Here is a 20,000-nt window from a genome sequence, read left to right as displayed (position 1 = left end):
AAAGAGTTTGCAGATGTTTTGATAGGTTTTCAGTGAAAAAAAAAATGTTTTTTTTTTTTTTGGTTGTTTCGAAAGGAAAATATATTTCTAAAAGAATATTTTAATTTGAAAATATTGTCAGGAAATAACTTAGTTTTAATGTTGTCGAAATGATAGAAGTAGGAAAAACATGTCTTCAAAAACATTTTAAAAGTCTTCTTTATTCAAATCTCTGAAGAGTTTTGAATTGAATTTGTTCTTGAAAATGTAAGATAAAATTTTACTGAAATAAATATTAAAAAAAAAAAAAATTTAATAAATTCTGTCAATGTGTAGTTAGCTTTACACAGGAACCCCTTTAAGAAGGTGGTAATCTGCTAGATAAAATCAAAAAAGAGGTAAACTGGCTACAGACAAGTGACTACAAAATATTGCTTTGAATAAGACTTCAGCTTTGACTGTTGTAATGATAAAGCATGATAAAGTACATACATCTTAACTGAAACAAACTGGATTTCATTACTTTTCCGGAATATGATTCATTGTATGAAATTTTATTCCTGTTTCCAGAAATATTATACTATGAATTTAACTGGAAATCTTGAATAAAAATGACGAGAAAATATTTCAATAAAAAAATATGTGTCTGATATCTGTGAGATCAACAAAAAAAAGTAGTGGGTGTTTTTGACTATTGCTTTTTTTTTTTTAAATTATTTTATTTCTATCATTTGGAAATCATGTTATTTTTATAAGTTATTTTTTTCTCTTTTCATTCAGATAGTAGCACCTGAAGACTTAATGAAAAAACCCATCATTTTTGGTGACTTCCTTCGTATAGGAATTCCACTAGCACAGCGTGTTTATAAACAAGTCGTAGACATGGAAAAATTGAAAAATATTTTGATACAGGTTAATGCCTTTTTCTTCTCTTTTTTAAATAAATAATCTTTAAATCCTTTGTTACCAAATTTCTTTTCAAATACTATGCACTTGTTTTAGTTAATTTTGAAAATAATGAAGTATTTTGTAAAATAACTTTGTCATTTGAGGAAGGTTTTAATATAGATCACTTAAAAAGTAGGGGCTTGTATCATAGAACTAGGTATAGTCTCGAGCAGGTTAGTATTTATAGAGTTAAAACTATGAGTAAAAAAAAAAAAAAAAAAAAAAAAAGAAAGAAAAATTATGATAGTGTTTGTAAAGAATAAAAGTTTAGAATGATACAACAATGCACTATAAAACAAGAAATGGACTATATACCTGTTGTAATTTGGTTATCTATAGTCCGATGATATTTCGGAATTACAATTCCTTCTTCAGTGTTGTTCAACCCCAAGTCATAACTAATTGAACAAAGCTATAATCATAGACATTCTTGCTGTGACCATCCCACCCCATCTTTTTAAGTGACTTAGAACTACAATATCTAACACATCCAAGGGAGATTTATCTGATATTTCTTGCAGGTTGAGCAAGTTTGTAGAGTTTTGTTGATTGGTTCAAGTTTATTTTTGTTTCCATAGGTGCAGGTGTAGGTGTGTGTTAAGAAGCTTGCCTCCCAGCCACATAGTTCCAGGTTCAGTTCCACTGTGTAGCACCTTGGGCAAGTGTCTTCTGCTGTAGTCTTGGACTGACCAATGCCTTGTCATAGATTTTGTAGGTGGAAACTGAAAGAAACCTGTCATGTGGGGAGGGGGGATGATAAAATAAGTACCAGTTGTGCATTGGTGTCAATGTAATCAACTAACCCCTTCCATTAAATTGCTGGCCTTGTGCCAAAATTTGAAACCAATATTAATGCTTTTCTAGAATAGAATATCTAGGACAAAAAATCCTATGTTCAGGAGTTCTAATCCTTTGCTGTTTTCTTATCAATAATTGAACCTCATCAACCCTTTTGATACTATATTCCTGTTGAAATACACTGCCTTTACTTCAATTAATTTTGAAAATAATGAATAATTTAGAAAGGACTGAGATACCTGGTACTTTGTTGTACTCAACAAAGCCTGTACTCCACAGCAGAAGTGTTAAGACCACTCCGCCTGGTGAAGGGGATTGTCCTGCAAGAGTCATGTGCCGGCGCCACATAAAAAAACACCCATACTGGTGCCACATAAAAGTGCTTGTGTGGTGCCACATAAAAGCACCCAGCACACTCTGTAAAGTGGTTGGTGTTAGGAAGGGCATCCAGCTGTAGAAGCCATGCCAAATCAGACTAGGACTTGAGCAGATCTCCAGCTTGTCAGCCCTGCTCAAACTATCCAACTCATGCCAGCATAGAAAACAGATGTTAAATGATGTTGATGATGATGAATTTTGTCGTTATTTCACAGGAGTTTGGGACATGAATTTTTATGAAATTTTAGGAGGGCGTTTTAACTGAGATCCTTTTAAAACTCTAAGTTTGTACCATAGACCCAAGGATGGTCTCGGTGGGATTAGTATCAAAAGGATTAAAGAAAACACTTCATCTTTGCATAAACATATCTTACTTACAATATACCATTCCTACTTCACTAAAACATTTAAAAAATTTTCTCTTACTACAGTATCTAGATGACTTCAATTTACAATCTCCTAAAGAACTGAAGTTGGTCTTTTTCGCTGATGCAATTTCCCATATTTCTCGTATTATTCGGCTTATTCGACAGAACCGAGGCAATGCTTTACTCGTAGGTGTTGGTGGTGTTGGCAAACAGTCTCTGACCAAGTAAGAAACTTTATAATATTTGTCTTAAATTTCTGCAAGATTAGAATATTATTGTGCTCAAACATATTAAATGTGACTTTACATGAGTAAGACTTATTTGTGTGACCTTCTTTATTTAATTCTAGCTTGACCAACTTCATGTGCATCAGCAAACAAACTGTATTCTGTTTAATAAGAAGAACTTTATTCTTATCAGGCTGTGAATGACAGACTTGGTGCTTGTAGCTGATGAAGCAAAATGATGTCGAAACACATGCATCCTATGACCCTGTGACATTATTCACAGCCCAAAATGTGTTTTCACACCTGTCTAGGAGTAAAATTTCTCCTGGGACTGTTTCTGCAATGGAAGGTCTTATCATGTCCAAATGCTCTTGAATGTGTTAAATATGACTTCACCGAAATATATTTTATTCAATGCTATATGTAACATTAATTACTTAGACTTATGTACCCCTGTTGTACAATTAATGAGTTTTGTCAATTGAAATGTAGTGACTGGAATTTATATTTTTCCTTACATAGACAGACCACATATTTTCATTCTTTCATTCTTTCTTTAAGTTCTTCATATCACTGACTTACTGAAAGTTTTTATGGACATCATTTACATGACATATTGCTATCCATGAGGTAATTAGGGTGTCACTAAAGACCTATTGCTTATATATTGATTTAGCAGAAAGAGTCAAAATGTTTTTTCCCCTGTTATCTTCGTGTGTGTGTGAAAATAAATTGAGCTTAGCATTAAAATTGGTTCACAAGCTCACTTGGAACCTATGTAGTTTGAGATTCAATCCCACTGTGTGGAACCTTGGGCTCGTGCCTTATACTATAGTCCCAGGCCAACCATTTACAAAAGCCTTATGAGTCAATTAGGTTGGCAGAAACTGTTGAAGGCGGTGAGTTGGCAGAACCGTTAGCACGCCGGGCGAAATGCTTAGCAGTATTTCGTCTGTCTTTATGTTCTGAGTTCAAATTCCGCCGAGGTCGACTTTGCCTTTCATCCTTTCGGGGTCGATAAATTAAGTACCAGTTACGCACTGGGGTCGATGTAATCGATTTAATCCCTTTGTCTGTCCTTGTTTGTCCCCTCTGTGTTTAGCCCCTTGTGGGTCATAAAGAAATAAGAAACTGTGTGGAAGCCTGTGTATATATGTGTGTATGTATAGAGTTTGTATATATATATGTGTGTGTGTGTGTATTTTGTATATATATATATATATATATATATATATAATTATATATATAACAAACAGATACAAAGACACAGGTAGATGTATACACATACATACATACGTAATGCACACACACACACACACACACACACACACATACACACACGAGAGGCTTCTTTCAGTTTTTGTCTACCAAATCCACTCACGAGGCTTTGGCCAGTCCAAAGCTATAGTAAAAGACATTTGCCCAAGATGCCACACAGTGGGACTGAACTTGGAACTATGTGGTTGAGCAGCAAGTTTCTTATCTCACAGCCATGCCTGTGCCTATGTCTCTTTACATTCTGAGTTCAGATCTCACCCAGGTCAATTTGGTCTTTTATTGTTCCAAAGTCAAGAAAATAAATACCAGTAAAAATACTGGTGTTGATACACAATTGACAATATCCTTAAAAGCAGTGCCCCAGTATGGCCATTGGACATTGTTTATGATAGGAATCTATAAAAATATCTAAAGAATAAACCTTGTTTTTTTGTTTGGCTTGCACGATGCTTGATATGAATTTATGTGTTGAAACAGATTTTACTGTATCTTGGGAGGGTCATTATGCCAATAATAAATACATGTTCTGGTTGTATTTCACTTCTTTTATTATTATTAGTCAACTAGCAGGTGTGGCTGTGTGGTAGGAAGTTTGCTTCCCACCCACATGGTTCCAGGATCAGTCCCAGTGTGAGGTACAAATTTTAAGATGGTGATCTAGCAGAATTGTTAGCATTCCAGGCAAAATGCTTAGTGGCGTTTTGTTCGTCTTTATGTTCTGAGTTCAAATCCTCTGAGGTCGACTGTGCCTTTCATCTTTTTGGGGTTAATAAAATAGATACAAGTTGAGTACTGGGGTTGATGTAATCGACTTCCCCACTCCCTTGAAGTTTCTGGCTTCGTTTGAAAATTTGAAATCATTACTATTAGTCAACTAGTTAACCATTTGATTAAGTAACTAATCAGTTGTTTGATTAATAGTTGGGTCAGTCAATCAATCAATCAATCAATCAATCATCTAAGTTTGTCAAAGGCCTTTTTCATGACCTTATCAGACTTGAAGTAGATGTTGATAGGAAAGGGCATTTCATTTATGAGGTCACGAGTGGCAATGAAAGGCATTTGACAAACATGACTGACTGATTGATTGACCAAACAACTAATTAGTTAATTGGTTAAATGGTTATCTAGTTGACTACTAATAATGATTTCAAATTTTAGCACAAGGTTTGCAATTTCGAGGGAGTAGGTAAGTCAATTACATTGACCCCAGTACTTAATCAGTACTTATTTTATTGACCTTGAAATGAGGAAAGGCAAACTTGGCCTTGGCAGAATTTGAACTCAGAATGTATAGATAGACAAAATGCTGCTGAGCATTTTGCCCAGCATACTAATGATCCTTCCAGCTTGCCAGTTGGTTAATAAATATAAAAGAAGTTAAATAAAACCAGTGAGTGTGTTGTTTATTATTGGCATAATGATCCATCAGTGGAGGGGCAATGGCCCAGTGGTTAGGGCAGCGGACTCACACTCATAAGATTGCGGTTTCGATTCCCAGACCGGGGAAAACACCTAAAGGTCCACGAGGCTCCGGCAGGGGATGGTGGCGAACCCTGCTGTACTCTTCCACCACAACTTTCTCTCACTCTTACTTCCTGTTTCTGTTGTGCCTGTAATTCAAAGGGTCAGCCTTGTCACACTGTGTCACACTGAATATCACCGAGAACTACATTAAGGGCACACGTGTCTGTGGAGTGCTCAGCCATTTACACGTTAATTTCACAAGCAGGCTGTTCCGTTGATCGGATCAACTGGAACCCTCGACGTCATAAGCGACGGAGTGCCAACAACAATGATCCTTCTGAAATACAACAATAGATTATGTGGAAGCTTGGCTTGTTGTTGTTGTTGTTGTTGTTGTTGTTGTTGTTGTGTGTGTGTGTGTGTGTATTGGTAATGAATTACCAAAACTGGTGTGGTGAGCAAAATTACCTTATGATATTTAGTTTTGACATTTTTACTAAAGAAGACTTGCCTTTTCATTCTTAGAAGATCAATAAAAGATGTATTAGATTTGTGGTACTCAATCAGTGTCCAGATGGCCCTTGCGGGGTCCACATAAAATTTTGCTGTTGAAATTTATGTGCAATAAATTCATTATACTTCCACAACACACAAAATATTTTAAACAATTTTTTAATACAATTCCTAATAATATTTAATTATAAAGATATAATGGGATTTTTTCTAAACAGTGAATGGCTTATCAGGGTCCAGTTGAGTAAAATGGAAATCAAAGGGATCCACAGGCAAAAAATGGTTGAGGATCACTGTATTAGACAAATTGCTAGGGTTGATATTACCGATTAAAATCTATGAATGTTGTACCACAGCATTGCTGCATTCCTGCATTCCAGTGATTGGAATTTGTAAAAGAATAAGGGGAGGAATTTCAACCATGTTTCGTGGTCTGCTACCACAACAGCTCCTTTATAGGATCCAGTTAGCTCAAGACATCATCAGGAGGAACCACGTCCGGTTTCAGCCCCTACTCCTCTACCGTTTTGACGTGGGGGGGCCCCTCCTTTTGGAGGTGTCTTCAGCTCTGGTGTTGGGTGCATGTGTTCTTTCTTCTATTCCCTGGCCTCTTCGATGCAGCATCAACGAGTGTCAGCGTCCGACTGATCGTCATGTCAAGTTCCCCTTTTTATATCTACTGCTAGTCTCCAGCAGGCAGCCCCAGCTAGTTGTCACGTGACACTGTCTAAATTTCCCGCTGCTAGGGTCCAGTAGGCAGCACCAGCTAGTTGTCACATGACACTGTCTAAACTTCCTGCTGCTAGGCTCCAGCAAGTAGCCCCAGCAAGTTGTCACATGCCACTGAATACTATAACTTTGTTTCTTTATCTCTCTCTCACTCTCTCTGTCTCTTCTTATTTCTAGGTTGGCTGCCCATATATGTGGTTATCAGTGTTTTCAGATTGAACTGAGGCGTGGCTATGATTACCTGGCTTTTCGTGAGGATTTGAAAAAGTTATATGAGCTGGCTGGTTGCAAAAATGAAAACATTGTCTTCTTATTTAACGATACTCAGGTATGTGTGTGTCTGTATATCATCATCATTATCATCATCAACATTTAATGTCCGTTTTCCATGCTGCTGTAGATTGGACAACTTGACAGGAACTGCCAAGACCAGTGCCCGTACCACGTTCAATAGTCTATTTTGGGTTGGTTTCTACAGCTTGATGCCCTTCCTCATGTCAACCACTTTACAAATATACATACATATATATATGTATGTGTGTGAGAAAGTTGGTATGTGAAAGCACGTGGTTGGATGTATAAAAGATAATAAGAGTGAAAAAACTACAGAAGGCTTGTGTTACTTGGTTAAAGTATATATTTAAATTATGTCAGAAAAATGTTAGCTTTTATCTCTCTTTCTCTTTCTTTTTTTCTGCAATCTTTTGCAGAAAAAAAGAAAGAGAAAGAGAGATAAAAGCTAACATTTTTCTGACATAATTTAAATATATACTTTAACCAAGTAACACAAGCCTTCTGTAGTTTTTTCACTCTTATTATCTTTTATATATATATATATATATATATACGCACATACACACACACATACATGCACACACATACATATATATATATCTATATATATCATCATGATCATCATCATTGTTTAATGTCCGTTTTCTATGCTGGCATGGGTTGGACAGTTTGATTGAGGACTGGCAAGCCAGTAGGCTGCACCAGGCTCCAATCTGATCTGGCAAGGTTTCTACAGCTGGTTGCCCTTCCTAATGCCAACCAATCTGAGAGTGTAGTGGGTGCTTATTACATACCACGGACATAGAGAGCCAGTCACGCATCACTGGTATCAACCCATGCTTGAATGGTGCTTATTACATGCCACCAGCACAGTTACCAGTCAGGTGGCACTGGCATTGGCTACGACTATGATTTCGATTTTGATTTCACTTGTCTCAACAGGTCTTCTCAAGCACAGTGTGTTGCCTGGTGATTTAAGGGTACTTTTAAATAGGCTGGTTATGTGACACAGGTATTGGCCACAGCTGCAATCTCACTTTACTTGCAGGGTCTTCTCAATTACAGCATATCTCCAAAATTACAACATATCTCTCTGTTTGGTGAGAATGAAATCAATCTGGCTAGCAGAATCACATGATTGATAGTTTATCAGGTGGTTGGCTGGCTTCCTGAAGTTGGTGTTGCAAGTCAATTGGCTGCTTGCATCACAGAACTCCAGCAACCTAGTTCCCTCTTCAATTCGGGAACCAATTCCATGCCCCCCCCCCATTAACATCATGGAAGATACCAGGTTGCTGTCCAACGTGCCCATTAAAATCACCAGCCACAAAAATGAGATCATTGTCATTAGTTTCATATATTTGAAAAAGAAGCACACTCTAAAGTATTAGAGCAGTAAATGCACTTTTAAGGAAGTCGAAAGTTATGACCAGTCATAGAGTGGCCATTGATTTTGCACCGATAAAGCACTTAGCAGTATCGCTGACTCATCAGATTCAAACGGCTGAAGGTGCATAACCTCTCTACAACTAGAGGAAGAAATACGTAATTGGTTTGTAAATAGAAAATATACAAATAAATAAAAGTAAGGGTTATCCCCCTTACATTGGCTCTAGCTGTGGTAATATTCAAAGCTGTGGCAAATCTATTCAACAAATGGGAAATTCCATGTTTATAGTAGGAAACGTTTTAGATGAGGGCATTGTCTGAATCAGTTATACTTACCTTGTGAACTGGACTGCAAATACTGACTCTGAGGAAAGTTGACAGTTTCTTGAATGTTGTACTTAGAAAGTCCTTGCTTATTTATTAAGAAGACAATTAGAGAATTACACAAAATAAGTTGGTTAAGTAAGCAAAACCACAGTTCCTTGCTATGGGTATGATATTACTATCCCAGAGAGCCAAAGCTTAATTTGAAGATAAATTTGATGTGAGAAGATATCTAAATAAAAAAACAAAAGAAAAGCAGGGAACTGGTAGGTTTCCTGTTTTCTAGTCAGTAAGGTTTGATACTCAAAAGATATCAAGCTCAAATGTCTAATTCAAAAAAACTAGGTCAAAAAGAAGTAAGTGTGGTTAATTTGGCTCATATGACTAGTGTGTGTGGAGGCGCAATGGCCCAGTGGTTAGGGCAGCGGGCTCACGGTCATAGGATCGTGGTTTTGATTCCCAGACCGGGCGTTGTGAGTGTTTATTGAGCGAAAACACCTAAAGCTCCACGAGGCTCCAGCAGGGGATGGTGGCGAACCCTGCCGTACTCTTTCACCACAACTTTCTCTCACTCTTACTTCCTGTTTCTGTTGTGCCTGTAATTCAAAGGGCCAGCCTTGTCACACTGTGTCATGCTGAATATCCCCGAGAACTATGTTAAGGGTACACGTGTCTGTGGAGTGTTCAGCCACTTGCACGTTAATTTCACAAGCAGGCTGTTCCATTGATCGGATCAACTGGAACCCTCGACGTCGTAAGTGACGGAGTGCCAACAACGATGACAAGTGTGTTACACACGTGTCTGTTTTTTCTAGTACCTGATAGGAAAAGCAGACAAATTTATCCGGCTTGTTGTTTGTTATATGTATCAGTAATGTGTCAGTGTTTTATAACATCACTTTTAATTGCATTTATAATTTTCTTCTGAACCTTAGCTACATTTCTTCTTTTGATTTAAATCTCTTATTTCGTGTGTGTATGTATTTTGTATGTTTGTGTGTGTGTGCTCATTTACTTCATTAATACATGCATGCATTTACTTCATTAATATGTGTATGTATATATATATATGTATACACACACACACACACACACACACACACACACACACACACACACATATATATATATATATATACATATATATGTATACACACACATATATCAAACACAGACTAGTATACATGTATACAGTTACATGAGTGTGTGTGTGTGTGTGCATATCTTTTAGTTCTTCCTTAGGAATTTAATTAGGCAACTGTGTTTATATAAAAATTTATTAATTATAGCTTTAATCATTTGTTAAAATTAGATTGTGATGGAAGAATTTCTGGAGGACATAAATAATATGTTAAATTCTGGAGAAGTTCCAAACCTCCTGGAAGCAGAGGATAATGAAAAACTGATTAACGCCTGTCGACCTGCTGCCAAAGACATTGGTATTCCAGAACAGAACAGAGATTTAGTACTTAACTATGCTATTAATCTAGTCCGGTGAGCTTTTGTTCAATAATTCATATTTCATTCTTGAAAATAATAGACAAAAATTCTCGGATTTAATAACCATTCCATTTAATTCCTAATATGGTTATGTGTATGTTAACTGCATCAATTGAAGACTGCATTAAACAATAAACAGGGTGAAGAGATTGCATTTGTGGCTGTGTGGTAAGAAGTTTGCTTCCCGACTACATGGTTTCAGGTTCAGTCCTACTGCATTGCATCTTGAGCAAGTGTTTTCTGCTATAGTCTTGGGCCAACCAAAGCCTTGTAAGTGGATTTGGGAATCAGAAACTGAAAGAAGCCCATCATGTATATATGTGTGTGTGTGTGTGTGTGTGCGTATTTTTGTGTCTGTGTTTGTCTTCCACTACTGCTTGACAACTGGTGTTGGTGTGTTTATGTGCTCATAACTTAGTGGTTCAGCAAAAGAGATCAATAAGATAAGTAACGGGCTTGAAAAAAACAATGTTCTGGGGCCAATTTATTTGAGTAAAAATTCTCCAATGCGGTGCTCCAGCATGGCCACTGTCAAATGACTGAAACAACTAAAAGATGAAAGATAAATGCTCTAATGTTTCTACCAGCTCATGTTGCTATTATGATTTCTGATTTAGGCACAAGGCCCGCAAGTTTGAGTGGGAGGGTTTAGTCAATAACATCAACTCTAGTACTTGACTGGTTTACTTGGTTTTATTGATCTTGAAGGCGGAGCTATCTTAGCTGCATTATGAGACCTGAAGCAAATTATTGCACTGAGCCTTATAATGTTTATTTATTGACAACAAGCCCTGGCATACTTAGATCAGAATTTGGCCCCTGTACCCAAGAGGACCCTGGGCAACAGTCCAGTGTACCTTTACCTGAAAGGATGAAAGGCAAAGATAACCCTAACAAGATTTGAAGTCAGGAGTAAATAATTATTGATGTATATGCTTAATCAATATATATATATATATATATATATATATATATATATATATATATATATATATTAGGGACAAAATCCAAAATTACAGGTAAAAACTCAATTAAAATCAATTTATAAAAAATTAAAATTAAATTGAGCTTTACAGAGTGAAATATATATAAATATATAGTTTTAGGGAAAAGAACCAAGGTTCATGAACTCATCGATGAAAATCCACTGTCACATATACAAAAATTAATAATTAAAAGCACAATAATTGAGTATAATATAATACAAAGTAAATATCATAAGATAAAGATAATAAAATGACTACACGTGTTTCATAACTAATTTTCAAATAGAAAGGAAATTTAAATCGATTAAAATCAATCAAAATTATCAAAAATAAATTCTATTCAAAAATACAGCTAATCGTCAGGTCTGAATACAACAATAATAATAATAAATAAATGTATACATCAATCAACAATAAGTACCAAATGAATTTATATAAAATACTTATTTTATAAAGATAGAAAAATATTATTGAAAATATCAAAATAATAAACATAATAATAATAATAATATATATATATATATATATATATATATATATATATATATATATATATATATATATATGGTGGTTGTCTACTCCTTACACAAAGTTTGACCACCTCCTGTACCTACACCTTAGCCCCTTCATGGCGTCTGATGTGGCTTTTTAAGCCAGACAATGTTCTGAAAAAATACCCATACAGATTGCACCTCTGATTTGAACTACCAATACCTGCCGGTAAGTTCTGCTCATTGTGGATCTTAACATGTCTTTTAAGACCCCCATTGGATTTGCAAGCCTTCTGGCATACACCACATTCAAACGTGTGCACAGACATATAGTCAGAATAGTTGGTTGAAGTTTGTTTTCCATGGGTTCACAGGTGAGATTTGAGGCCAGCCAAAGACATATATATCTTTTTTAAGTTGGTGAGCGAGCAGAATCACTAGCATGCCAGGCAAAATGCTTAGTGGCATTTTGTCCAGCCTTACATTCGGAGTTCAAATTCTGCCAAGGATGACTCTAACTTTCATACTTTTGAGATTGATAAAATAAATACCAGTTGAATATTGGGGTCAATGTAATTGACTCAAGCCCCTCCCTTGAACTTGCTGGCCTTGTACTAAAATCTGAAACCAGTCAATATATATGTATTTCTCTTTTTTTAAGATGGTGAGTAGCAGAACTATTAGCATATCAGGCAAAATACTCAGCAGCGTTTCATCTGTCCTTAACGTCCTGAGTTCAAATTTCACTGAAGTCGATTTTGCCTTTCGTCTTGTAGGTGATAGGGCCACCATCTTTGGGTAACCCTATCCCGTACAATCAATTTTCTTCAATAAGGAAACGAAAACGCTGAATGAATTGAATAACAGCATAACAAATATTTATTACGAGGTGCTCAGCCTTACATCTCAGGATAACGGCTTTGCTAGGTCGCCCTTTATGGTTGGTGTGAAGACAGCATTAGTATAGTTGCTGGATGGTTAAGCCATTCTTCACTGTCTCCGTGGTAGACTGTGTTGACTCAAAGCAGAGTTGACAGAGTGGCTCTTAGTGGTCTGGTGTCCTCGAATGTGCAGCGCTAAGAGGTAGAGAAAAGGCGGGAACGCTTGGATATAGGATGACCATGCATGTGCATGAGGGACTTCCTGCATACCTTCCGGAAAACATGTCCCTGCGCATGCATGGGCGAACTCTCCAAAATGGCGACTGGTATTAGGCGTCACTACAGTCTTTTTGGGGACAGTGAAATACGTACCTGTTACACACTGGGGTCGATGTAATTGACTAGCTCCCTCCCACCAAATTTCAGGCCTTGTGCATATTGTAGTAAGGAATATTTTTGTATTTTATGTATTTTTTTAATATCCATCATAACAGGACAAACCTCCATATTGTGCTCTGCATGAGTCCAGTCGGAACAGCTTTTAGAGCACGATGCCGCATGTTTCCATCTCTAGTGAATTGTTGCTCCATTGATTGGTTCACTGAATGGCCTGAAGAAGCTTTATATTCTGTGGCTGAACTTTTTTTCCAAGAAGCAGATACATCTGTACAAAGCATGAGTGTAGGTCTTTTTTGTTTTTGTTTTTGTTTTTAACATTTCATGCAAAACCAATTCTTTGTCCAAACTTTAAGTCCTTTTGTCTTTTTGTATATGACAAACATGAAATTCATTGTAAAATGTAAATTATACGATCACTTCTATAAAAAAGTATTTTCAAATGAATGTTAGTTCATGTTATTCTGTAAGGGGCATAGGGACAGTTTTCCCACTTTCTCTGGTTATACATTCCTCCCTGGACAGGACACTGGCCCATTGCAGGATTATTCATTTTTACCAGCTGAGAGGACTGAAGCAACATGAAATGAAGTGTTTTGTTCAAGAACGCAATGCATCATCTGGTCCATGAATTGAAACCACAATCTTACGATCATGAGTCCAACACCCTAACCACTGAGCCATGTGCCTTCCCTCCCAATAGGTTAGTTTCCCTGAATATCACCAGCATCATCAGCCCCCACCCTCTTCCTCCCTTCTTCCTCTCTTCTTCACCCTCATCCTCCTAGTCCTCCCCACCATGCAAACAGTATCCTTCTAAGACATGCTTGGCCACGGGAAATATTACTTTATCTGGAAACTGGTGAACCCTTAAGCATTCAGATTACTCTGTCAAATGTAATGTTTATTTATTCTTGTTGTTTTGAATTAATCATGCATTATCTTGTGGTTTTGAGATTTTGAAGTTGATTGGTTATTTTTAGCATGGCTGTGTAGGATAGGTGTAAGGGGCCAGATATAGCCAGTTTGAATGAAAAGCAGGTAAAATATTTGAAGGTGCATGGCTCAGTTGTTAGAGCATCAGGTTCATAATCATGAGGTAGTGAGTTCGACTCCCAGACCGAGCTGTGTGTTGTGTTCTTTAGCAAGACACTTTATAAGATGTTGCTTCAGTTCACTCTGCTGTAGAAATGAATTGCAGCATCACTGGTGCCAAGCTGTGTCAGCCTTTGCCTTTCCCTTGGATAACATTGGTGCATGGAGAGGGGAGGCTGGTATGCAAGGTGACTGTTGGTCTTCCATAAACAACCTTGCCCGGACTTGTGCCTCAGAGGGTGACATTCTAGGTGCAACCCCATGGTCATTCATGACCAAAGGGAGTCTTTACCCTTACCCTTTTTATTTGGACCAGAAGTTTAAATGCTAAAAGGTTAAAATCTAACCAGTATGTTTACTGATGTAAGCTTTAATTCATTAGATGAAAAGAATTTGTTTCTCTCGGTGTGTGATCTGTGCTCATTCAGAATCATATTACTGCTCTACTGCCAAAAGGTGTGGAGGCACGTGGCTTAGTGGTTAGGGTGTCAGCCTCATGATTGTAAGATTGTGGTTTCGATTCCTGGACCGGGCAACGCGTTGTGTTCTTGAGCAAAACACTTCATTTCACGTTGCTCCAGTTCACTCAGCTGGCAAAAACGAGTAACGCTGCGATGGACTGGCGTCTTGTCCAGCTGGAGGGGGGAATACATACACCATAGAAACCGGGCCCATGAGCCTGGCTAGGCTTTAAAAGAGCACATTTATTTATTCATACTGCCAAAAGGTACTGAAACAACTGATGGACTCTGGTTTTAAACTGGTTCATAGTCCCAGCAGCTATAGCAACTACTGAAGCAATGCAGTGTAGTGTTGTGCCCAGAAAGAGAAGCACACACTCAATGTCACTTTAAACTTGTGAGTGTGTGTAACTTGGAACCTTAAGCAAAAAACTATCTTTCCTTATATAACTTTCCTCTTGTTTAAAATGGATACCTGTTTTCTTATGTCAATTTGTGAAATTTAGTGTAGGACACTTAATAATGCTGGGAGTGGTTTTTAGCTTAGGAAGTAGATTATGGGGAGTTTTTTTCATAAATATATATTTACTCTACTAAATTGTGAATGCTGCAGCTACTGTATATATATACATATATTTGTACATACATACATACGTGCATATATATATATATATATATATATATATATACATACAAACACACACATGTACACCTAAACTCACACACACATAGACACACTCACAAATGTGTACTTACATATACACACACATACACACACACACAATACAGATGGCAATTTTAGCTATTTGAAATCAATAAATTACAAATTATCTCTTGCAGCAGTAAATGAATTCCAAATATCCTTTATACCTCTGAATAATAAACCTTTCTAGATATCACTTTACTTGAGACAGATGATGGGAACCAGACATTTCAATGCCACATGGCTTCCACTTATAGGGTTATATTCATTTGATAATTAGGCAAGGGGGACTTAAGCATCTTGCTGAAAGATGCATTATTGCTGAATTCAATATACCAAAAGAATTGCATTAAGGTCAGTTGAGCAATATAGAAACTGTCAATTTTTTCTGTGTGTGTGTGTTTTGTGGTCTTCTGTATTGATTGTAAAGGTGAGTGGCCTAATGTTTTGGGTGTTGCACTCATGATCATAAAATGTTGGTTTTGGTTCCTAAACCAGGTTGTGTGTTGTATTCTTGAGCATAACACTTTATTTCATGTTGCTTCAGTTCACTCAGCTGTAAATGACTTTCACATATATATGCACACACACACACACACACTCATATATACATATCTTATATTATATATATATATATACATATACAAGGGACAAATTTTGCTATCTAGGGAGAGTCATTATGCCAATATAATTAACAGACACTGATTTATTTCTACTCCTTTATTATTAGACAATTGGTTAAATATCTAACTAATCGATTATTTAATTTCTTTTGTTTTCGTTTGTCAATGCTCTTTCGTTGCTACTTGCAACCTTTTCAAGAAAGAGCTTTGACAAACAAAACAAAAGAAATTAAATAATCGATTAGTTAGATATTTTACCAATTGTCTAATAATAAAGGAGTAGAAATGAACAAGTGTATGTGTTAATTATATTGGAATAATGACTCTCTCTAGACACAACAAAATTTCTTTCAACACACAAATTCACACAAAGAACCTTGAAAACCAGATACAAAAACGAAGTATAAGGAACAAGCCACTGATATATATATATATATCTCATTAATGGCTTGTCCCTCAAATCTGAGGGACATTAGCCAGTGTTGAATGTGACTAACAAGGCCAGCCTTTCTATAGAGCACACGATATATATATATATATATATATATATATATACACACACACATAAATAATACATGTAATATATTATTTAAAACAGTTGACTTAAAGTTTCATGGACCCTAACAGAAACCCATCTCTTTAGGCTTAGATTATCGAATGGCCTGCAAAACTGTGGAGCTGAATCAAACTGTTTTAAATAATACAAGTAACTCCTACTAAATGTATTGAGTGCCTTTATTCCTTCATGTGATTGGGTTGAAAAATTATTATGACATTAAGCTTTTTTCTTAACATGTATACCATAGGCTACTTGTCAGGCTGAGGGTATCTTGAGTGAATGAAAGTTTACATTGTCACAAGGATCAATTCTTCCATGTATTAACAAGTACCTCCTTGCAACAATGTAAACTTTCATTCAATCAAGATACCCTTGGCCTGATGAGTAGCCTGCGGTAGACACCTCGCTTGAATATTTACCACTTCCAAGGTTCTGCTCACTATGAAACATATGTAGCCCGGATTTTATCTGCTCCATTCCTTAACTCTTGTATTCTTATTTGCCACCCTGGTCACCTACCATGAAATATAGAAAGAACTTTTTTCTGTTTATCGTACTTTGATGCAAAAAAACCCCACAACCTTCCATCTCAATAAACCACTATTGTCCCTGGAAAAGTTGTTTTTTATATTTATTATGGATTGCTTGAAGCTAACTTTCTTCCTACGCCTCATTCCTTGGATCTTATGTTTGTGTGTGTGTGTGTTTGTTTTTAAATTAATCATGATTTTCTTTCATTAAACATAGGAGCAACTTGCTTCTGTTTGCGTGACCATGCATATTAGTACAAGGAAAATATCTGAAGACTTCTATAATGCCTTGAAACGCCGTTACTATATCACACCCACCAGCTACTTGGAGCTTATTAATCTCTACGAAACGATGCTGACTTCCAAAAGCAAGTAAGCATCACAGTTTTATCTTTTGTATTTTTAATATATTTCAGTCATTGGATTGCAGCCAGGCTCAGGCACTGACTTGAAGGGTTTCAGTTAGAACAAATTGACTATAATACTTATGTTTTTAAGTCTGGTACTTATTCTGTCAGTACCTTTTACCGAACTGCTAAGTTATGGGGATATAAACAAAACATCACTGAATGTCAAATGGTGATGGTGGGGAATAAACAGGAAGACAAACTGACACAGACAGACAAACAGACACAGACAAACAGACACAGACAGACAGTCAGACACACATACATATGCACACAATGGTCTTGCACAGTTTCCATCTACCAAAGCTACTCACAAGGCATTGGTTAGTTCAGGGCTATAGTAGAAGATACATGCACAAGGTGCCACACAGTGTGACTAAACCCATTGGCACATGGTTGCAAAGTGAGTTTCTTAACCATACAACCAGGTTTGCACTTACAAAGTGGATTTTTTTTTTTTTTTTACTATTTTAATTGATTTAGTTGAAAAGGTGAAGTTGTTTCCAGGGCACTTTGCAAGCACTGTTGACGTTCAGTCTTAACAACTGCAAATCAATGTGGATTGAAAGAGAATTCCAATGAGTTGATGCTGCAAAGTGGAAAGATTGGATATGGTAGTTAGTGCAGGGGCTTATTACTCCTGGTTTCTCTGGTGTGTATATTCCTCTCTGGACAGGATGCCAGTTGATCGCAGGACTACTCATTTTTAGTAGCTTAATGGACAGGAGCAATGAGAAATGAAGTGTTTTGCTCAAGACCACAATGCATTGCCTGGTCCAGGAACCAAAACCACAATCTTACAATCATGAATTTAACAGCCTAACCGCTGAGCCATGCATCTCCACTTTGATGTGTTACACAAAATGGCTGATGAAAAGAGGAGTGATGGACATGTTGAGCAGGAATGCAACTAACTGACTCCAGGGTGCAGAGATTGTTGTTGAAAAATGTCTTGGAACCATTAATGAACTTTTGGAACATCTCACAAAGCTTTTTCATATAATCTGTAAAAGGCTAGTGAATCCTTCCTGCTACATGCTATTAACTACTCTCTGAACTCACTGGAATAGAGAACCAGTTAAGGAGCCTCTGTAGGACTGCTTGACTTGCTAGAAATAGCAGTTAAAAAGATTTCCCTAAAAGTATACCCTATCATTTTGAAGTGAGAAGGAGGGACATTAGATAATGTAGGTTTAGATATGCAGTGTCTGGGGAGAAAAAAAGATGACTTGGGGCTAAACAACAATTGGCATAAATAGTGAGTGATTAAGTTGAATAAGAAATTGGATTCAGTTTTTACTACTTCATGGTGCTCCCACTCATGTAATTACAAATTTATGTATGTATATAACAAGAACTTGCTTGTCGCCACTCCTCTCATCTCTTGTCTCTTGGCATAAAGCTACCCTGCCACCAACCTCATGTTTTATAGTCTTGTAGCCTTATTAGTGCCAGTAGCACATAAAAAGCACCCAGTACATGTTGCAAAGTGATTGCTGTTAGGAAAGACATCCAGCTGTAGAAACCATGCCAAAGCTGACACTGGAGAATGGTACAGTCCTTGAGCCCATTGGATCCTCTTAAAGTGTCCAACCCATGCCAGGATTAAAAAATGATTGTTAAATGATCATGAGCATGATGATGGTGATGATGCTGTATCCATCCGTCCATCCATCCATTCATTCATTCATTCATCCATTCATCACTGACTCATTCTTTCATTTGACAGAAATAGCAAATGAGCATGTATTTTGCAGATGTTCATAATCATCAAATGGTTTTCTTCTTATTAAAATATCTACAAAACTTGCCGGAAGCATACAGTAAGAAACTAACCGAAGCCTTTCACCAACATAACGACCAGTACTTTCGCTACACAATGACTTAGTGAAATAAATATGAATAATACCAGAAGATTAGGCCATTGATATTTAAAATGGAAAATAAAAAAGACTATAGACAAGATGAACCAAAACCAGAAGCTTGAAATGTTGAAAATTATTTTCATGCAGTTCAAGAATAATGAAGTTTAACTAGAAACAAAGCATTCTCCAGAAAATGATTGACAACAAATGAAAAATTGTGCAAAATTAGAAATGAAGAAATCAACCATGTGATCAGCAACTGTATTTACCATTTCCTTGTGTCCTGTGATATGGCTGTCAGAATAATCTATAAACATGGAAGAGGAAAACTAAAAGATGGGGATTAAGAAAGACAAATAAAAAGTGAGGTTCATGAAAATATTGGCATGCAGGAGAGGAGAATGCATTGGTTTGGACGTGTGATGCATATGAGTAAAGACAGCTGTATAAAGAAGTGCCTATCACTGAAAATGGATGGTACCTGTGGAAGAAGGAGACCTTGGAAGACATGGGATGAAGTGGTGAGGACTGATCTCACGATGTTAGGGCTCACTGAGGAAATGACAATGGAGTGAGATGTCTGATGGTATGAGGTTTTAGAGAAGACCCACCCACGTCAGCAAAACTGAGTGCTAGAAACATTGTGTCCCATCCACATGTAACTCTCTCTCTCTCTTTTACTCTTTTACTTGTTTCAGTCATTTGACTGCGGCCATGCTGGAGCACCGCCTTTAGTTGAGCAAATCGACTCCAGGACTTATTCTTTGGAAGCCTAGTACTTATTCTATTGGTCTCTTTTGCCAAACCGCTA

The 20,000-nt window shown here is 36.8% G+C and overlaps 1 protein-coding gene across 1 annotated transcript in view; it reads left to right on the top strand.

Annotated features, from left to right (window-relative positions):
- The window catches only part of LOC106867680 (dynein axonemal heavy chain 6-like), a 367,549-nt gene that overhangs the window by 197,644 nt on the left and 149,905 nt on the right, over positions 1 to 20,000 (top strand). Inside the window, exons 47-52 of the mRNA XM_089362433.1 lie at positions 760 to 891; positions 2,535 to 2,695; positions 6,863 to 7,013; positions 10,005 to 10,186; positions 13,045 to 13,231; positions 17,135 to 17,289. Coding sequence (XP_089218559.1) covers positions 760 to 891; positions 2,535 to 2,695; positions 6,863 to 7,013; positions 10,005 to 10,186; positions 13,045 to 13,231; positions 17,135 to 17,289 — 968 coding nt within the window. The remainder of the gene's footprint in view (positions 1 to 759; positions 892 to 2,534; positions 2,696 to 6,862; positions 7,014 to 10,004; positions 10,187 to 13,044; positions 13,232 to 17,134; positions 17,290 to 20,000) is intronic.

This window comes from Octopus bimaculoides, chromosome 14 (assembly GCF_046866305.1).
Source record: "Octopus bimaculoides isolate indiv1 chromosome 14, ASM4686630v1, whole genome shotgun sequence".
Classification (NCBI taxonomy): Eukaryota; Metazoa; Mollusca; class Cephalopoda; order Octopoda; family Octopodidae; genus Octopus; species Octopus bimaculoides.
Note: the sequence above shows the minus strand (reverse complement) of the source record. Positions and strands in the feature narration are given on the sequence as shown.